This window comes from Polyodon spathula, chromosome 4 (genome assembly GCF_017654505.1).
Source record: "Polyodon spathula isolate WHYD16114869_AA chromosome 4, ASM1765450v1, whole genome shotgun sequence".
In the NCBI taxonomy this organism is placed as follows: Eukaryota; Metazoa; Chordata; class Actinopteri; order Acipenseriformes; family Polyodontidae; genus Polyodon; species Polyodon spathula.
In genome coordinates, this window is record NC_054537.1 from 91,295,490 (window position 1) to 91,315,911 (window position 20,422).

At 35.2% G+C, this 20,422-nt stretch overlaps 1 protein-coding gene across 2 annotated transcripts in view; it reads right to left on the reverse strand.

Moving 5' to 3' along the window:
* The window catches only part of skap2 (src kinase associated phosphoprotein 2), a 67,229-nt gene extending 51,017 nt beyond the window's left edge, over positions 1–16,212 (reverse strand). The window contains exons 1-4 of one of the 2 annotated variants that reach the window (XM_041249018.1): positions 16,006–16,212; positions 14,610–14,715; positions 13,875–13,900; positions 10,994–11,092 (exon numbers count right to left, since the gene is read on the reverse strand). In XM_041249018.1, the coding sequence (XP_041104952.1) occupies positions 10,994–11,092; positions 13,875–13,900; positions 14,610–14,715; positions 16,006–16,057 (283 nt within the window). In that variant the 5' untranslated portion in view covers positions 16,058–16,212. The remainder of the gene's footprint in view (positions 1–10,993; positions 11,093–13,874; positions 13,901–14,609; positions 14,716–16,005) is intronic. The other variant, XM_041249016.1, reaches the window with a different exon arrangement.
* Positions 16,213–20,422: the final 4,210 nt, after the last annotated feature.

Below are 20,422 nucleotides of genomic sequence, written 5' to 3' on the forward strand. Positions count from 1 at the left end.
CTATGGCACACAAAAAGCCAGTCCAAAGTGCCCAGGGCAATTAATCATCACCTCTAAGTGTTCACACTGTCATTAAACACCTTTACTGAACGAATCGTCTAAAGAAAATTTGATACAGTCCTGATCTCAGTGTCAGTTAATATCACATCAAGGCTACATCACCAAATTGGCTTACAATAAGTTTTGATGATGAAAGCTTGTTTTTCCAGTAAAAACACATTTTGAACTGAGCAAAAAACTGTTTATTTGTTGCTTCCTAAAGCAGAAGACTTGGTGGAACCAACAAAAACAAGTGTATGCAAAAACGAATCAAACAATATTATGTTGTGTGATTATCCTGTGTTTAAATGTAAGGTTTTTAAATGTACTGCTTAGCGCTGCCTAGTCCTTGTAGCTCTGTAACGCTGCACGCAGCCAAAAGGTACCTGCATAGCAGAGTCATATAAAACAGTTTTTTTTATGGTTCAAAAGAGCAGTTGTCATCTCAAGCGAATGACCCTTGTTTATGCACGAGTTGTTTCTACTTAAAAAGCGGATTTTGAACATAGGGGAAAACCACAATCAACCCAAATAAAACTGGTTCTAAAACCAGAAGACTTTGGCCAAAAGGTGCTGTCACAGGACAGAGGCTGGTGCACCTCCAATAAGAAGGGGGCCAACTCTGTTCACTGGTGAAAGAAGATTTCCACTACCTGTGGGATGTAACCTGCCCTGTATATTAATGCAATTTATATTTCGTTGCTCAAGATTCTATTTATCGAAACCTGTAGGCTTTTACTTGCAGCAAGAATATTACCTGTCACGACCTGTAGCTTTACCTGCAGCATCTGCATGGGATTACGTTTTGGATGGTCTCTGAATTGCTTTGTTATTGAATTAACCTAATTTTGACTGAAGATTACCTGAAAACAAACCTATTACAATTGGCGAGCCAAGCCTGATAGAGCTGAACCCGACCAGAGTACCTTCAAAGGAAAGACCCACTTCAAGGACACGACCCTGAAAAACCCTGACTAAGAGAGAGTGTAAACCAGATGTTCAGACAGTGAGTATATAGTTGCTATGGTACTAAAATAGAATGATGAGATCAGAGTAAAACTGTAAAGGGGAAGTGGTTAGTTCTTGTAGCGAGTGGCAGGGGTATTTTCGGTTCCTCTTGTATAAATTGACACACGATAGCCAGCCCAGGTATTTAAGTTAAGGGTCCCATTCGCTCAAACATCGGGACTGCAGCCAGTTGCAAACAAGAATTTTCAGGAGAGCCCCGCTGGGGAGTAATGAACTGTGTGGGTGCATTGAGATAATGGGTGTTGGGACGGGAATGCGTGCCTGTGATTGGGGAAGTGCGCACAGCAGAGTGAAATGTAAGCCTGGCAGAGGGAGGGGCTGGGTGAAGAGTGAGAGTTTAGGAGCTGTGGGAGACTGTTAGCTTTGCCGTTACCTGACTGGTTATGAAACCCTTTTATTTATCCTGCGTTCGTTATTGTTTATTGCATTTCAGTAGTGGCTCGTGACTTTTTTGATAGGCGAGGCACAAATCACAATAGTTATTACCACCGCCACTGAATGGCTAACGTAATAAAAGTAAATTTACTTTGTTCAGCTGATTGCATATATGCCGCCGCTGAGAGCATTTTAATACATTCAAGTAGATTGCAGTCGCCATGTAAAATAGACCCCCCCCCCCCCATATCAATTAAAAAACATTGTAAACAACACAAAATTGACAGAATTGCGGATGCAAGTTTTTATAATCAATTAGCAAACCAGAACCTTAAAACCACATTCTATTTAGTTCTACAAGTCAAATATGTGACACCAGCTTGGAACATTCACTATGAAGACAAATACAATATCACTAAATGATTCATTCAAAACAAACAAGGCAGCTTGTCATGTCATGGCAAGAAAAGAAAGAGACGTAAACTTGTCTTATTTAGATGAAAGAAGGAAACATGGCCAACAATAGTTTGTTCACAGCACCGCCTTCCATTTTCTGAACACCCTGTCGCGTTTGTTTACCGTCTTTAACAATCTCCAGTGCTGGTGTTGTTCTGCGTCCTTAACAAATGAACATCTCTTCTTGGGATCTTTCTGTAAAACGTACTTTCCTCAGGTCGCATATAATATCAGATTGAATTAAAACCATTATTGAACAAATTAAAAAAAAAAAAAAAAAAAAAAAAAAAAATCACACACATTCTTACTGCTCCATATCCAGTAGGTGCCTCAAGCTGTGGTTACAATAGCAACGCCTTCATAAAGGGACTCCTCAGCGTGGTGAGTTGCCATGGTAACAAGCAGCTTTGTGAGGCACTCAAGGTTTGTGCATCACACAGCAATACTACATTGTTCCAGCTTTCTGGCGTTACGAGACTTAAATAATGTCACTAGTGCTTCTGTGGACTTGAATGTATTTAACATGCTTAAATGTATTTATATTTCTCAATTAAATATGAATATGCAAAATGTTTCTTATAGCCTTTGGGAATTATTGGCGAGGCCATGCCCCACTTGCGTCGGCTGACGACCTGCCACTGTTGCATTTATTTTATTGAGCTGTCCATTCTTACAAAATAAACCATGCATTTGACTGAATTTAAGAACATCTTGCTGTTCAGCTAATTGATCAGCTTTCTTCTGGAAAAACTTGTTTCCCAACACAATCTGGATGCCGTGTGTCAAGATGCCCAACACCTTGGCTTTCGTGAGCCAGTACTTTACAATAAATGACAGATGAGGATGCAGATCATCCTTGTCACCAATGTATGAGAAACTGAAGTTAATATACAATGGTGATTGCAAGGTTTTTGTTTGTTTTGGTTCTTTGAGCTGCGAGTAGGATTTGACATTTTTCAAAATCCCAAGTAATCAAACTTAAAATGTTACCTCATACTTAATTTTTTTGGTTCATACTTAAAAGCAGAAGACTGGTGATAAAACAATACATTGTTAACATAATTACTGCTGATGATTTGCATGCAAATTCTATTTATTTTCTAAATAAGCATAAGTTGTATAGTGCACATATCCCGGTTGATTTAGAAATCACGTGTTTTGCAGTATAAAAAATCCTAACAAACCGCTGGGCAGTGGCTTTGGAACGGCGCTGGGGTGAACCCTTTGCAACCACCGTTGCAACCAGATTTCGGTACCCCCACCCCCACCCCCCCCCCCCATCCCATTACAGTTCGATAGCTATCTCTTGCATCTGGAAACAGTTTCTGAATATAGAAAATTAGCTACTTTTGATTGATCCTCCTTAAGAACTATTAATGTTTGATATAAAGCATGCACAAATCCAGACCCACCTACTGTACATAAAGCATAAACAAGCACACACAATACTGCATTTTAACAACATGGAAACAATATGAAATGCTCATGACAAGTAAATCACACACCCTACAGTGCAGGAAAGGGACAAAAATCTGATCTGATCTAGACTGGAGCCTAAATCTGATCAGAAAACCTAACAAAAGACAGCAACATAAAACTGCACTTAAAAATATCAAACAAAACAAACTCAAAACACAAAAAGGTGTACTATGCTAAAATGCTCCAGCACCCATTACTGTGTGTACTCATGTCTAATTATAAACTCATTTTGCACACATTGTTCACGTTTGTCATAGTGGTATAAGTTTTCTATTTTAAAACACTACATTCAAGTCAGCATTTCTTTGTTAAAGTACTTCTTGGCTGTTTACACCCAGCCTCCAAACAAACACGAAGAGAGCAAGACAAACTCAGCGATGAAACTTACAGCTCTGGCAACAATAGGCTAGGGTTTGTGGCATTGAGCTGCAAAATTGACTTTAGCTCCTCAAGGCAGGAAGCATCTTGATGGATTGGGCAGAAAGGAATTTTACAAACACCAGCAATATAGGAGGTGAGAAAATAAAATGGCACCCTATTAATACACCATAATAAAAGGATATGAATTAAGGAATGGGGCTTTACCTCATTTTTAAAAGGAACATGGTTATACTGAGACTCTCACAAACAATCGTCCCTTCTTCTCGTTATGGACTCCATTACAAAGCAGTAGTCAATATGTTACAATACGTTGCTAGCTATATATTTTACAGGCTTATTTCAAACACTTTACTTGGAAACCCTACCAAGAGTGTCAAGTCTCACTTCCTTAAGCTATCAGAACATACATTATGACAGGACTGTAGTCCAATAGCAAGCATTAACAGTAATACAGAAGCAATGAATAATTTAAATAAGGAGACATTGATTTCTAAAATGACGTCCGTGTTGCATTCCTGTCCATGCACTCTGAACTGTACCCAAGGGAGCTGCTGTAGTAGTTTACTGGAATCTTGGTCAAAGTAAAAAAATATATTTACAATATATACATATCTTAAACATTAAAACAAAACCACACAAGTGACGAACCAAAAGATCCTCAGTACAAGAGCCAGATCAGTAATAATGCTAATAAAACTAATAAGGAGGTAAGAATTATTTAGGGCACTACAAAACTAAATGATATACTTCTAATAACTGAAGCGCCTGAGAGTGAATTGGCAAATACATACAAAACTAGCACAGAAAGAATACTTTTCTGATGCCGTATTTAACAGGGAAACAGTTTAGTACAAATGGTTACTGTTCATCTTCCATGTTTTATTAGTATAATGTAAGTATTTACCCCAGGGTTTACTTGAGGCATTTTTATTACCGGTACACACCTAAAAATAAATCTACAGGAGTTTTTGTAAACAAAAACAAAGTATTCCTGTAATGCAAGAACAGCATATCGAATTGAATTTATTAAACACCAACAATGTAACTGAACTGAGAATTTCATATGAAACACTTGTTTACCAAATACTAAAACATGACTCCATGTCACTGTCTCTGTACCCAATAAATGTGAAGTCACGAGCAGTGCTTACATAACCCTATCAATCTGAAGACTACTTCAAGTGATATCCAAGATATGAGGCTTTAAAACCGTTGTAGCTTACGTAGCTTTGTAAGATTACGGTCATGAGATGGTTCATTTTTCTTGTACGATACCCATTACTTAAAACTTGGAGAGTCACAGAACACAGTTGTTACAGAATTTGAAGCATCTCAAAGCAGAAGGTATTTACCATATGCCGGGTTTACAAAAAAAAAAACTGACAGAGGGGCTTAATAAACATATTAAAAAGAAATTAGAAGTACTTCTATGCACTCTAACAGAGATTTGCTTGAGGCATTTAAATTTATATGCTTCACCAATTAAACAATGAGTAAGTCCTATATTTGACTTGCAGTATGAACTGTGAATTGGCATTCAGAATACTACAGCCAAAAGTATTTCTGCAAATGGATTTATTCTAATTACACTCCGGGGAATTACGTGCCCACGTAATTTTATGCATAAAACGCATTAAATAATATCGCCATTAACAGAGACAAATGTTGGATCACACTGAGGATAAAGGGAGTATTGCTCGATTTTGCCAGAATCTGCCACGACAAAGGTCCCACGTTGCAAATATATCAGCAAAAGAGAGAGCAAAAGATGTTCTTTGTTTTGCTTTGTACACTGTGGAGGTACAACTCGCTGTATAATCTTGTCCTGTCTGATCAGAGGCGTTCTCTTTCGGAAGACAAACTGAAAAGAGCTGGTGTTCCTTTATTTCAATCTTGGAATTTAGAAAGACTATGTTTAAAAAAAAAAAAAAACATAGATTTTCTACTTAGTTGGTTTTTTTTTTTACATAAGCTAGTATTTTGATATCCAGTATGAGAGAAGAACCCAACACAACTGCACAATACTTTTGTTACTTTGTACATACTTGTACAGAGATACCGCACAATTTAGATTTTAAAAAAAAAAAAATGTTGGTGCATATATTCCTGGGGTGTATCTAGTGTTAAAGGCTACCAAGCCAAGACTACAGTCGCTGACTGAACACAATCTTTGGCTAAAGTTTTTGCTTGTGAACAAACAAAGATGCTGAATAATGGTTTGACTGAAATGCATACAGTAAGGTTAGATTAGATAAGAAAGGCTACAGGAGGTTTGCTGTGTGCTACTCTGAGCAAGTCACTTAACCTCCTTGTGCGCCGTCCTTTAGTGCTGCCAATAAATTACTGAAATGAAAATGTAAATATTAGTGTTTGAGAACACAACTATATTCACAATTTCAATAAGAAAATGTATAAAAGACAAATCATCTTTATAGCAGGGAGCCTCAAGACACAGATTACATACGCACTGGGGGTGTATCCTACTGTATATGCATATTCAATCACGTTGTTTCCAAAACAACTATCTGTATAATGTAAAATACAGTTTTACATGTACCTTTGAATTTAATTTGCAATGGTACACATTCAAACAGAGATACCGAGATCTATTAAGAAAATAAATATACCCATCAACTACACAAAATGCATTCTGATATCAGTCTGCAACCACAAACACAAAGTCATCACTATGTGCAGTGAACTGTTGCAAGGCAACTTATTTGAACTATGTTTTTAGCCCCGTGGAAATGTGGCCATAGCAGATTGTGGGAAAAGTCATAAAAACAATAAAACGGCATGCCTTTTCCTGCCAGAGCCTCTGAAAGGGCTATAAAACCTGGCCATCCACTGTTCAAATTGCACTTTTGTAGCTTTTTTGTACTTGATACAAGGTTGTAAAACATACATCTACTTCAAAACATTTTTTTTTTTTTAAAAACACATTTAAGTGATTCAAAGTAGCAGTCTTGTGACTTTTACAGTGTTAAAATATTTGTATATTATTTATGTAACCTAAACTGGCAGCATTGCAAGCCAAATAATTATTTTGTCCATTAACCAGCGATAAAAGTATTATTCTGCCATCACAAAGGGAAAGCCTTTGGAGGCTGTAAAAATGCTTTGTGTTGTGTGATATGCAGTTGCTAAGAACCAAATATGCCTTTTTTTTTTTTTTTTTTTTTTCCCCCCCCCCCCCCCAGGCTCTGTAGCTCAACTGGGCTTAGGGCGACAAGCAAATTCCACCAGCTGCAAACTTAGAAGCAATCTTGAATTATTTGTTGCTGACCGCTGACTGAACCCTATTCTGATGAGCACTATCACCACGAGGCTCCTCTCTGTGCATTCCATCAGCCAGTGGCTACAACAATGTGCTACAGCTCAGGCTGCCCGGAATTGATCAAAACACGGTAATGAGACTGTTTTCCCTTGTATTTTAAATTAATATAAATATTTTTCTTTTACATAATTTATCTAGGAAAAGGTCAAAGAACTCCCTTTATCACCAAAAGCAAAAGACGGTAGTATTACTCTTTGCTGTTAAGCATTTGCATTTTAAGCAAAATAATTAAGTGCTGCTCTTACTGTAGCACTGGATTTTATTGTGTGGGTTTTCTTCCACCTACAAGTTGGCAAAGATTGAACTACAATAAATATACCAAGAAAATTAATACTGTATTCCCATACTCGTAAAATGTGCGTAATGTCCAAGTACAATTTCATAAGCATCTTAAGTAAACCAAATGTTAAATATTATCTAACCCTACATGAACTTCTGTAGTTATAAGTGTTATCAGAATTGGCTACAACAAGATTAATATAAAACTTGTTGTTGTATGCTCCAAGACAATTTTGTTTTAAAACAAACTTCTTCGGTTTGTGATACGATATTAGGCGCGAGAAGAGATTAGCTACCTCCCCACCTCAAAGCACTTGCCTCTCCTGGTTTGATAAATGTGCCTGGGACCTTGATAAACTAAAGAGTATAATCTGGAAATTCATCATTCAGCGGATGTATCCGACTCGTTTCCCCGATGACATCTGTATACATTCTTTCAAATGAACCTCTCAAAAGGTTAGGAACACTGAAACTGAAATCTTTCAGGGACAAGCATCAAGATAGTGATGTATACAAATTCTTGAAATGTAGGCTATACAACACATAAATAAATTTATTTTATTTATGGTTTAAAAAAACAAAGTTGATGTTAGGCCTTCTGTTAAGATTTTGCAGGAGTTTACAGACATAAAGGCCAACATTTACCATGGATGACAGAAACAAATTAAATTTTAAAAAATGATGCACACATTTGGCTGTCTCTAGGAATATTCCAGTTGCCTTTAATCTGTAATTTATAACCCACCTCCTTCACTACACTGTTCCATCTGCCTCAGAAACCCCTACATGTATAACAGTGTATCTGGTACACCACACATTCTTCTAACCTTTTCTCTTTGTAGCTTATGCTATTGCAACAAACATTTTTAAATAGCAGTTACACTTTATTTTGAGACCTTATTCATTTGAACACACTTTTTATTCTACTGAATTCCACAATTCACCTCAAAGATGAGATAGGCAATAAGCAATAATCCTATAATACAATCACCTCTATGGCTCCTGTATAGCTTTCTAAAGAATCAATAAAATAGCTTTGTCCATAATGATTAACACATGCCTAATATAAACAACGCACCACATCCTAAAACTGGGGAAAATAAATTAAATACACAAATTTACAAACCTTTGTTTGTTAAATGCAAGCCAAAATTAACCAAGTACAGCAACCAATTAACTATTGAAGTCAGTTTTGTTATACTGAAGTATAAAAATGCAAAGTACCAATGATCAGCAAATCAGCTTCTACAGATGTTGAATAAGTAAATCAGCTTCCTCATATATCAATACATATCAAATGTAAAAATGAAGCATAGAAAGTGCTTAATAGTTTGTTGTTTGGTTGACATGTCACCATTGTACCCTTTCTTCTAGTTCTCCTTCTGGTGGCCAGTAAACCATGAAGCATTTGCACAAGCAAACAACACCCATTTCAGTGTTAAATAATCCAGGTTGGCACCAGAAGATAAACAGTGGTTTAAAATGAATCGGCTTCTAGAAATCTCCAGTACTGAGGAAATCAAAAAACCCTCTTATAGCTGCTAACAACAGTCTTTATGTGAACATCTGTAACTTGAAAAAGAAAATCAGGACCTGATTTAAATCAATGATCTGAGAATCCCCAGTGGAAAGAGCAACAATCCTTTCAAGTAATTGGCATTAACAATCTGACACGATTATAGAGTATGCCAAAAGTGTGCTTCAAACTTCATTAGAAGATACATATTTAAACTAATCTTTCTTTCCTACGGTACCTAATAAGCCATAAAAAAAAAAATCTAATAAAAAATTTCAAACACATTTGAGGGCTTGAGGGAATAAATAGAAAATGAGGTGGTCTTTTGGGAATTGGGTGAACTTTTGAACCAGATTCATGAAGACTGTGAAATATTAGAAGTGAAAGACTAGCACAGGATGCGTACAGAGGTGTAGGATTTGACCTTTTGAGATTCTTAAATTCTGTTAACATTGAGAGATTATATCCATATATCCAGAATCATGAAAAACCACATTTGTAGGTGAAAAATGCCAAGTTGCTACATTTAAAAAATATATAAAAACACAAGAAATATTCAGTCCATTAAAATAAAGGGCTTTAAATAACTTCAGCAAGTAAGAAATGGCAGTGTTCATTGTGAAAACATAACACAAATTAATACATTAACATCCAAAGTAAAACTACAGCACTAAAATATTTAATACAAAAAAAATGGTGTCTGAAATACAAGCTCTTGCAGGGTCTAATAAAAAATGTATCCAAAATATGGATTGCAGCATAATAGGAAAGCATAATCAAATCAGACTGCGGAGTATGTATCAACGGATGCGAAGCCACTAAACTCCACGTCTTTGTCATCTGAACCGAAGATAAGCCAAACCCTGAATCATTCAACGCACAGAGCAACTACTACCAGGCAGTGTGTTCTATTCACGTGAGCCGCGAATACCTCCCCTCAGGCATTATTTGTGCATGGTTAATAAAAACCGGAAATTAACGGTGAAAGTTTGACTTTCAGCTAAAAGTTGCGGTGGAGCAATCGTTCAAATTGGGGCACTGACTTGGCAGAATCCTACAATCAATCAATCAATCAATCAATTAATTTTATATATATATATATATATATATATATATATATATATATATATATATATATATATATATATATATATATATATATATATATATATATATATATATATATATATATATATATATATATATATATATATATATATATATATATATTGTACAGACCATATTAAGATATGACAGACTGAAATTACTATAAAAATACACAAATGAATTTAATAAGAATAATAATGTTTTAATGTCAACACGATGGACATCGTGTTTTACACTGTGCATTTCACATGCAAAACAAGTGTGAATACAGTACTTCCCATCTTATTTATGAGCTATGCACTGGAAAACTACTGATCTCTTAATAGAAGAAATGTATGCTTCCAAGGGGAAATGGCAGCGCTGTGCAAACATATTTATCATGTATTAAAAACAGTTTAGCACAGGTTGCAGCACTGATCCTGGAAGCCTTTGATGAAACACCAAACATTTACTGCTGTACATTTCATTTTTATAAGCAATCAATTACGATTTAAGCAATTCTTAAAAGATAGTAGTAATTTAAAAGCAATTACAACAGATTTCAAAATCTCAGACATTAAACAAAAAACAGGCTACATGTGCAAAGAGATTTTGGCGGTAGTACTTTAAAAACGAGAAGAATATATTTTTAATACTTAGGGACAGTAAACAGCAAGAAAGATTTTGGGGGTGGTCTGGGTTTTGGTTTTTTTTCCCCAAATCAAAATAAGTTCCAGTTAGGTTGCAATATTAACTATTTCTAAATGATTAAAAATATACACATTAATATATTAAAGCATGCCAGAAATCCTGCAAAGCCTTTATATGGTTTATCCTAAATTCACCAGTACATGGGAACAGATTCCTTCTCTTGGTGTACCACTAGAGAGAGCTCTTCAGTTCAATTGATCTGCTTTAAAGCCAGGTTGATATAATTAACTCTTTGTGACCAGTTTATCTCCTCACTCACTGCAAAGCAACAAAAACAAAGGAAAAAAATGGAACTTGGTACATACTATCATAGGGAGATTCTTCATCTTTATCGTTTCTTTCTGATGTCATAGAAACAGTATCGTTTTCCAGGTCTTCATAGTTATCCGAGTCCACTGAATCAGCTATGGGGTGGAAAAAAAATAAAAAATAAATAAAATATGATTTTATTTATATACACACACACACACACACACACACACACACACACACACACAAAACCAGGAAACAATCAAGACTTTTCTGCACAAGCATGCTAATCTCAGTATTGATAAATGTCATTTAAAAATCAGGGGTCTGCTGTATTACTATGTGTTACTACAATAATGATGATCATGTTGATTCTTGGCAAATACCCTAAAACACTAATACAGTACACCCTAGCTCTAACACCCTTCATTATAACAAAACTATAATGAACCAAGATCACATAAAAACATACTATCAACATCCCGGTCTGTATGCTCGGGATACCACCTCTTGTCAACTATTTTGTCTTAATAAAAAAAAAGCATCTGGCTGTATAACTATGCCTCCAAAACGAAAATTATTTCAGGTTGTTGAAAAAAGGAGTACCGCAGGCATATATCTCTGTTGTGAATATAGGTTGTCAAAAAGCATGTTTTTGGCTTGTTAAGCAACCATGCAGCAATGCAAAATTGATTTAAAGAAAAAACAACACCAAAAAACTTGAGGATCAGATGATCTTTTCATGTCGGATTGATTTGGAATAAAAGCTCAGTCTGGGAGTCTTGCATGTTGGATTATGATTTGGTGCACTCTGAAACGATTCATGTCAGATTGATTTTGAATAAAAGTTCATCTTCAGTTCTGAATTTCTACTTCTTGTACGGCATTCCAATTCTTTAACGAATTGGATAAAGCAAAAGCAGAATACTGCATACATGAGGCGAACAGGTACATGCAATTGTACTTTTTTATTTTTTGACAATCTTATCTCATTAACGTAATCCAACAGTTTATTGTTCATTTTGATTGTCCTTTCGCTATATCAAACCCCTCAATATAACGAACAAAAGGCTTGGACCCCAAGGCTCGTTTATAGCGAGGGTGTCCTGTATATAGCCATTATCTTCCAAACTAGTGGGTCATATAACATCACATTTACAAGGGTGTCCTATAATATGATTACTTAAAGGCAAATGAAGGATGCCAGAACATATACTGTACTAACAATGTGATCTGCGACATACAAAAACAGATTGTACAATTGAAATCCAAGGAGCTTCATGCAAGAAAATGCATTCAAATTGGATTTTGCCCAGAATTATATTTAATCTTTTTTTCTAATAAGCAGCTTTTCTTAAACAGAATTATCTAAATATACAGTATACAATTAGAATACTGTACAATCATATTCATATATATATATATATTTTTTTTAATTATTAATATTAGTCCTTAATTCGCTTGGCTACAAGCTACACAATGCTACCTTATAATGAAAACAGTCTGTCTTTACTTGAAAGCAATCCTCAATAAATCTACATTTATTATATGACCGTAATTGGGTTTTCAACTACCCAAGACCTTTTCTAATTAACTTTACTACAACAGTAATTTTGATGCTTCCGCCATGCTCCGGATTTGCATTGCTTCCTGTTATAAATGAATGCTGCACTATACTTATAAGGGCATTCATTATACAGTATCATACAAAATATCATCTGTCTGTGTTTTCTGCAATCATTTAAAATGCAGTTATGAACAGCTTTGTTTTACCCACATCTTTACATCATTAACTGGCCAGTAATACAATTAAACTATCAGGACCTCCTAGACCAGGGCTTCCCAACCCTGTCCTGGGGACCCCATGTGGCTTCTGGTTTTCATTCCAACTGAGCTCTCAATTAGCTAGACCCTAACTGAACTAATAATTTGCTTAAATTACACCTTTTTAATTGTTCTTAGCTCCTAAAACGCTGCAGTTAAAGTTACTTCTAGCTAACTTGAAATCTGCAACTTTTTAAGAGCTGAAAACAAGAAAATAGGTCCAATTAAGCAAATTATTCATTAAATTAAGGGTTTAGGTAAGTAATTGAGAGCTCAGTTGGAATGCTGAAACCAGAAGACACATGGGGTTGGGAAGCCCTGTTCTAGACTGTCAACTAGTACTGATATTATTTACAGCCTGGGCATCTTGTGTTTGCAGCTACAACACGTCAGGCCATTTGCTGCTTACAAATTCACACAGGATTTTCATGACCTCAAGCTGTGACCCTCACACCAGCACTAACAGGCTGCAGGTCATGACCCTTTGAAGGGAAACTCCTGACACTTTAGCGGGTTCAGCAAAAACACATCATTAATGCTAAAGATGTAGATGTAGATCAGAATTATAATCACTTAAAAAAAAAAAAAAAAATCACTGAAAGTAATTTAAATACTTTAATTTCTTACCACAAATAAAAAAATAATATTAACTTTAATTTGCATGTAAATGAATAATTCTAATAATTATAATTGCATTCTATATAACAACTCAGGAAACATAACTAACCAAACTGAACAATATATTATTGATTTACACGACTCTGTATATTATCATAAAAATACGTTATTTATATATTATGTTTTTTCTTTGTTTTATCACATTCAATTATAGGATTTATTTACCTGAATAAGTAATTTAATTCCTCCTAGTGTACAAAAAACTGTCTCACATTGTGACACAATATTACCCTTGTCTGAAAAACAGTTGTCTGTAAACCAAGTGTAAAAACAAGAGGTCATGTTGTTTTATATTTCTTCCAGTAGAGGGTGACTGCACCCTCATCTAGGTTTTGAAATCCAATCACTGGATACATTCCTTCAATACAATGTGTAGACAGTACATTGTGCATTGTTGCATTTTAGTTTAATGTATGAAACATCTCATCTACTTACATTTTTCTTGGAAGTCTTGGGGATAACTGTAAAAACAGTAGACAAGTAAAATGTAATTCCAATAATTTTGTTACATATGGATTCAAAAAACATTATCATAATCCTTGGCTTTTCAAAAATGTATACACATCGCCAATCTTCATAGCAGACACAAACAACAACTAAACAATTATTAACTACACAATAAGACAGCATTACACACTAACAACAGTACTGGTTTTGGGTTGTTGAAAATTCAGACATGATATTTTAACAATATAATTTGAATAACAAATCTGAACAATCAGTTCTCCTTCTATAATGTCGTTCTGCATCTATTAATGGTAGGGCTGGGGCTAAGGCTTGTTGTTTTCCTAGTAATAACTGTTCATAATGATATGGTTTAGGCTGGGTTTGGGGCTATGGTTAGGGTAATAAAATAACATGGAAGGGCTATTATGTGTATTTGAAACAGTAAAGGATTGTATTTTTTTCTCTCTCTTTATGTACAATTCATCACCAGTCTCACTACATGCATTGTACTTTGGGTGTATAGAAGAGTGAGGCTAATAGGCGCAGATGAGGTTTTGAGGTTTCACTGACTTGACTATCACCTCTACCACGAAGTCCTTCTGATAGCAGATGCTTTTTTTTCTTGTTCTCTTGCTGAATTTACACTTTTTTTTTATTTGGATGGTGGGACTACAGTAGAGAATGAGTCTACAGAAGCTTTCCAACTGTGCAATTCTACTGTACCTTGACTTCACATCCTTGATTTTCTTGAGAAGGGCATCTTTCTTCTCTTTTGTTTTCTTGCTTAGGTTTTCTCCTTTCAGCACATCTGATATAAACTTTTCCAAATCTGATCATGAAGATAACAATTATTACATTATGATAAGAAAAAATACAGTGAGATTCTTAGGTCATTGCCAGAGTATTACTGAATGATAACCATCTAGTATTCAAATGTTTTCGTTGTGACAAATAAGATAATACCAAAAAAAAATTATATATATATAATTGATATCATATAAGATCTAATATTATAATCTTACTATAGGTTTGATGTACGTATCTTTATATATAATAGATATAATATATATATATATATATATATATATATGGGGGGGGGGGGGGGGGGGGGGGGTAGATTGGTGGGGGGGGGGTGTAAACACCATTTAAAAGTTTGGTTTATTGTGCGCATTCACATTTGTAACACTGTTGCACTGTGGCTGTGTATTGGATTTCATGAAAATCTTAACAACAAATAAACATAAAAGTTTGTCAAAGGCTTTACCAGTCTATTCCCGGCATCTGGCAAAGCAAAATGCAACCCGCTATCTGAAATAAAGAGCTTTAACTCAGATAATATCTGAGGTCAGTGCAAACTGTGATTATATATCAAACTGTGGTTGTCTCCACTACATCAATGCACCAGACAACGCAGGTATCATTTTAGAAACGCCAGTGACATGAACTAACAAGACAGGAAGAAAAAAAGAACAACACATCATGAACCCATACATGAGTCTACTGACATGAGATTAACAAAAACAACGCGCGTAATGTGAATTTGACTAAAAGCGACACACAAATCCTAGCTTTGTAGCAAAGCTTCACGATACAGTAACTAACACAGTTGAAAACTACATTCATTTGACAATACAGAATTCATAGCTACAGCAGAAGCCGGAAGTGCTTTTTTTAAACACCTCAACCAGTCAGGAACCAGTTATTTATATAAACTAAAACAGAACCAGCACACAATCCATACAAAATGTATGCTATTTTGTGAAAAATAACTCTCTTCCGGATTAGATATGCTACGTACTTTCTGTATAACCTTCTTATACAGGCCTGGTGCTAGAGATTTCTCAAATCGAACAACAACCTGTGTCTGTATACTCAGATATATAATATCACCTGCGAGCTGGAGAGATTTAAAATCGTATTTACAAACACAGTATTACAACCAAGTAGTTTAATACACTGGATCATTTCTAATTTTTTTTTTTGTTCTTTTGCTTTTTTTTTTTTTAAATCCACTTCCTCTTTTTTTCAGAATCAGTATAACAAGATACTCTTATCAAATAATAGCACAATACAAACAGCTGCATATATACACAGTTTAACATTTTCAGTTATGTTTTACCTGTTATGAGGGTCTTTACGTCTTCCGGTATAGGCTGCATTTCTGCTTTCATTTAGGTCTTTCTATAGTAATGAATTCACTAAGGAAGTTCTGCAGTTAGACAGACTAACGAGGAAGTCAACACAAACATTTCACATATTCATTAACACAGCCAAGGCAAGCAAGCAGAAAGTAGCCCCTTCACAGGTTGTGAGCTACTTCCTCTTTCCCTGCTTGCTGGTGACTCTGCTCGTCCCATTGGACAGTTTCTCAGTTCTAATTTCTCATTGGACAATAAGATCTTGCATGGTATGCAAAGTAATGTTTCACTTTTAACCCGCGGTGAAGAGGACACGTGAGTTTTTGTGTGGTGTTGGGGGTTGGGGTTGCAACAAATAACTTTTTTAAATCGCAGTTGTGTGACATTTAAACAATATATTTAATTAGTTTTTAAAAAAGGAAAGCCCACTTTTTCAGAGACCAGATTTCGCTTCTTTTTAACGTTCTCTGCATTTAATGTTAATCAAGTAGGCGTGCCCCATTACTTGTTGCAGTAGGTTATGGCATCTTCAATCACCAAAAAGGTGGTTGTAATATGGGGCTGTTCATAAAAAGAAGAGTTTTTAGGATTTATTTTTAATTATTGATTAATAAACATACATTAGGTCAAACAGTTCTTTTAAAAACAGGATATTGCATTGATTATGCCAAGTATGGTGTGCTGATTGTTTTTGTGATGGGTACTCCAACAGTCTCTGTTTTAACAGAGGTGGTGGTGTACTAATCACTGTCCCACATTGGATTGTGGGGGGTTGCATTATCATCTTGGAACGTGTTCTTGTCAGGGAAGACTTTCAGCATTGTGAGGTTGGCTTCAGTAGCAGTGCTCAGGTACACACACAGCAGGATAGAATTAGAGGACCCAGTCTAGTTTGCACGTGGGTAGTGGATTAATAGTGAGCTCTATTGATAATGTAACTAGCAAGTGTGTGTGTGTGTATGTGTATATATATATATATATATATATATATATATATATATATATATATATATATATATTATAGGAAAACTGCTGTGTACCATAAGGTGCAAAATCGAAAAGAAAAAGGTAATGTAGGTACAAAAAAATGTGAATATTGATAAAGAAAATCTATTATACCAGGACGTTTCGGACTACAAGTCAAAATCCTATCACAATGCAGATTCAGATGACAATTGTCTCAGTCATATCCTGTATTTTATATGCAGTACATTCATAAGGAATGATAACTGGCTAACTGGATGAAAGCAAATCAGATGCAAGTTCAAAATGTTTTCTGCTATCAGACAAACACGCTATTCAGAACAATGTAAGAGAAATTACAGGATTTGGTTCTAACAGAGATTGCAACTAAAAAGAAAGTAAGCCAAGTTAAGCCATTCACTTCACTTAAGAAAGTGTATTTTAACTGAAAAGAGGGCCATGATATATCTTTCTCAGCCCACTAGGCTGCAGAATAAATCAGTCTCTCTAGACTCCTGGCAGGAAGCCCAAGGTAATAAACTCTACAGTACACACATCTGTAACCCAGTCTGTAGATTTACAATATTGTACACTTGCTGGTTAATTTAAATCTGTCAGCAGTGTTTTAAGTTAAACCTTAAGCAGATTTGTATAACCCACTTAAGAGTTATTAGGTGTTCAAATTCTCCTAGACGTTCTGTTTTATTTATGTTACAGATCTGCCATCCCTCTGCCCCATGTGATTCCCCGCAGCAGTGGTGTGTTGATACATATTCATTGCAAACAAACAGATTGTAAACCAGAGAGCTGAACCAAGCCTTCAATCCACTGTGCCTGAGGCTTGTGGTGAGGTCTGGCATCTAAACAATTGATTAATTCTTCTCAATACACATTTGTCATCCAGTAACATTAAACATAAACTGTTTCTCTATTCTTGAATGTTTCCAATGTGGGAGGAACTATCGGTGTGAGACTGTAGGAAGAAGTGAATGTTGCATGTGTTCGGGACCAAGAACATTCTTAATTTGTGTTGATTTTTATCAGTGTTGTTTTTCCAAGGGTACAGATAAGGCCATTTCATTTTGAGTCTATCAAAGTTTCTAACTCAGAACTCAATTCACGTTTTACCTGGTTCAATGAAGTAACTCATTTCTCATTTGAATACAGTTACGATTTTCTAGAGCTGTTGTTCATTTATTAATGTTCATGGACTGCTGTAGTTTTTTTCTCAAATGGTGATGAAACCAACAAAATGGCTTGGCTACAGCCATCTTCATAAAAGAAATAAACAAAGCAATCTATGAACGTTCATGTGCTGTGTTTACACTGTATAACAAACACATTGTATGAAAAACAGCTGAATTCAGATAATTATTTTTAAATCTTAATTTGGAACAGTGCAATTCACCCAAATATTCTGCTGTTGTTTTTAATGAATGCAAGAGCAATTCCAAAGTGAGAAGTGATAAAGAAATATTCACTTTGCATCGCTGAATACAAGGAAGACATTTATCACTAGAACTTTCTTGTAGAATGCATGTTCCTCTTGACTAGAAGGACCCTCCTAATCAGAGGTCTCCAACCTGCAGTCTAATCCAGGATCTTGTTCCAATGTTAGTCATGAAATGTATATTCATAAAAAATACAGGGCTTTCAGTTCTTCAAGTAAATTACATTTTTCAGGTAAACTAATTCAGAAAATGTGGCTTTGAATAATCTACATTTTTGAAGAAACTACTTTATCTACAGTACCTTAATAAGGCACAGTCACAATAATTGTTACATTATATAAGTTAAACTTGTGTGGAACAAGGTCTTGGGTTAGAGACACAGGTAGGAGCCCCCATCTTAAACTATTGAACTATTGTGGAATAATATGTAATTGGATTCAATGGTCTTTTAATTGATTGACCAGTACAAAGAAACTACTGCACATACTGTGGCCCAGTCCAAAGCCTGGACCAGCCGTCATAAAAGTTTGCCTCAGTATTTCAACAGTTTTACGGATTAACTGTAGTTTACCATGCTTTCCCAAGTTTTTCAACATGCTTTTCCATTCCACTATGGAGTTTACAGTGCTTACCTATGCTTTACCATATTTTCACTATGCTGTATTGCACTTTGCTATGCTTTTACTATGGTAAACATTTAGAAGAGAGCATGAAGACTGATTTACCGTTAGCCCATGAAACAGGGGAATCCTCCTGTTCAGGACTAGCGTCGTTGGACGGTCAGCGTGTGAAAGATCAGGTTTCACAAGCTAACGCTGAACCTGTAGATAAGCAGATGATTTCAGTTTCTAGTTACAATATTTGCTTGAAGTCAGACGGAATGCATCAGAAATTTTTTTTTACCAGTGAAAAATTATATTTTAAAAAATCATACACCCATTATTTTTGCTAATTTAAATAATCTTTGTGTAAATTTAGAGTGAGCTGATTTATTTTAATTAATAAGTAATAATTATAAGTAGTACACAATCTAATGGCTCATTTTAAGGATGCTGTATATTGGAAGTATAGTTGTTTAATTAGAGGGGTTCACATTCACATTGTTGTTTTGGTTTAATGAAATTGGATGCCAAAGAGGATTTGCATCCATGTAAATGTTTTTCAGAGCCATCTGTGGCACATGCATTGTTTAACATTAAAACTGAGAAAGAAATAAATAAAAAAGAAAATTGTCCCAATCCTCATAGTAAATTAATCCTCCTTCATTTACTATAGGTTTTGCTTTGAATAAGAACAACAATGTTTTTGGCTGTACAATATATACATGTGATATTAGATTAATTAACTCCAGAACCAAACAACATAAAAAAAAAAATATAATGAATTGGTATTGCCATGATTTGGCATTACTTTATTTTGTGGTGCGTATCCTAAATTGATTGATTGTATTTAATATCAGTCTGTTTATTCAATCATGTAGTTTATAGAATGTCTTGTTATACTGTAATTTATGTATCTTCAGAGGTCCACTGCTTTCATCTGGAACATCTTTCAATTACTAAAGAGTGCTCTGAGTTCAAATCATATGCTAATGTTTCTTGACCTTTCGCTAATCTGACAAATTTAATTCAGGTGGTGATGGTTCACCCCAGCCATCATTACTACAGTGTTAACCAAACATGTTGCCGTATATGTCACCCTATATTACTTTGTCTTATCATGTCAGACAACAATTGTCAGTCTCTCATAACTTTACTTGGCTTCTCTGGTAGTACTATTCTCTGTTTTAATTTCTCATCACATTTCAACCCAGCCTTTACACTGTGGAACAAAAATACATACCATGACAGCTTGGATCGTAGACTTTTGTTTTGTTACATGATGGCAGTGGTAGCCACATCTTATAGATGTAACCACTACTTTAGCTGTAGCTATTTAGTGGCTACTGGAAGACAATCATAACATTTAGATTTTAGATAATTGT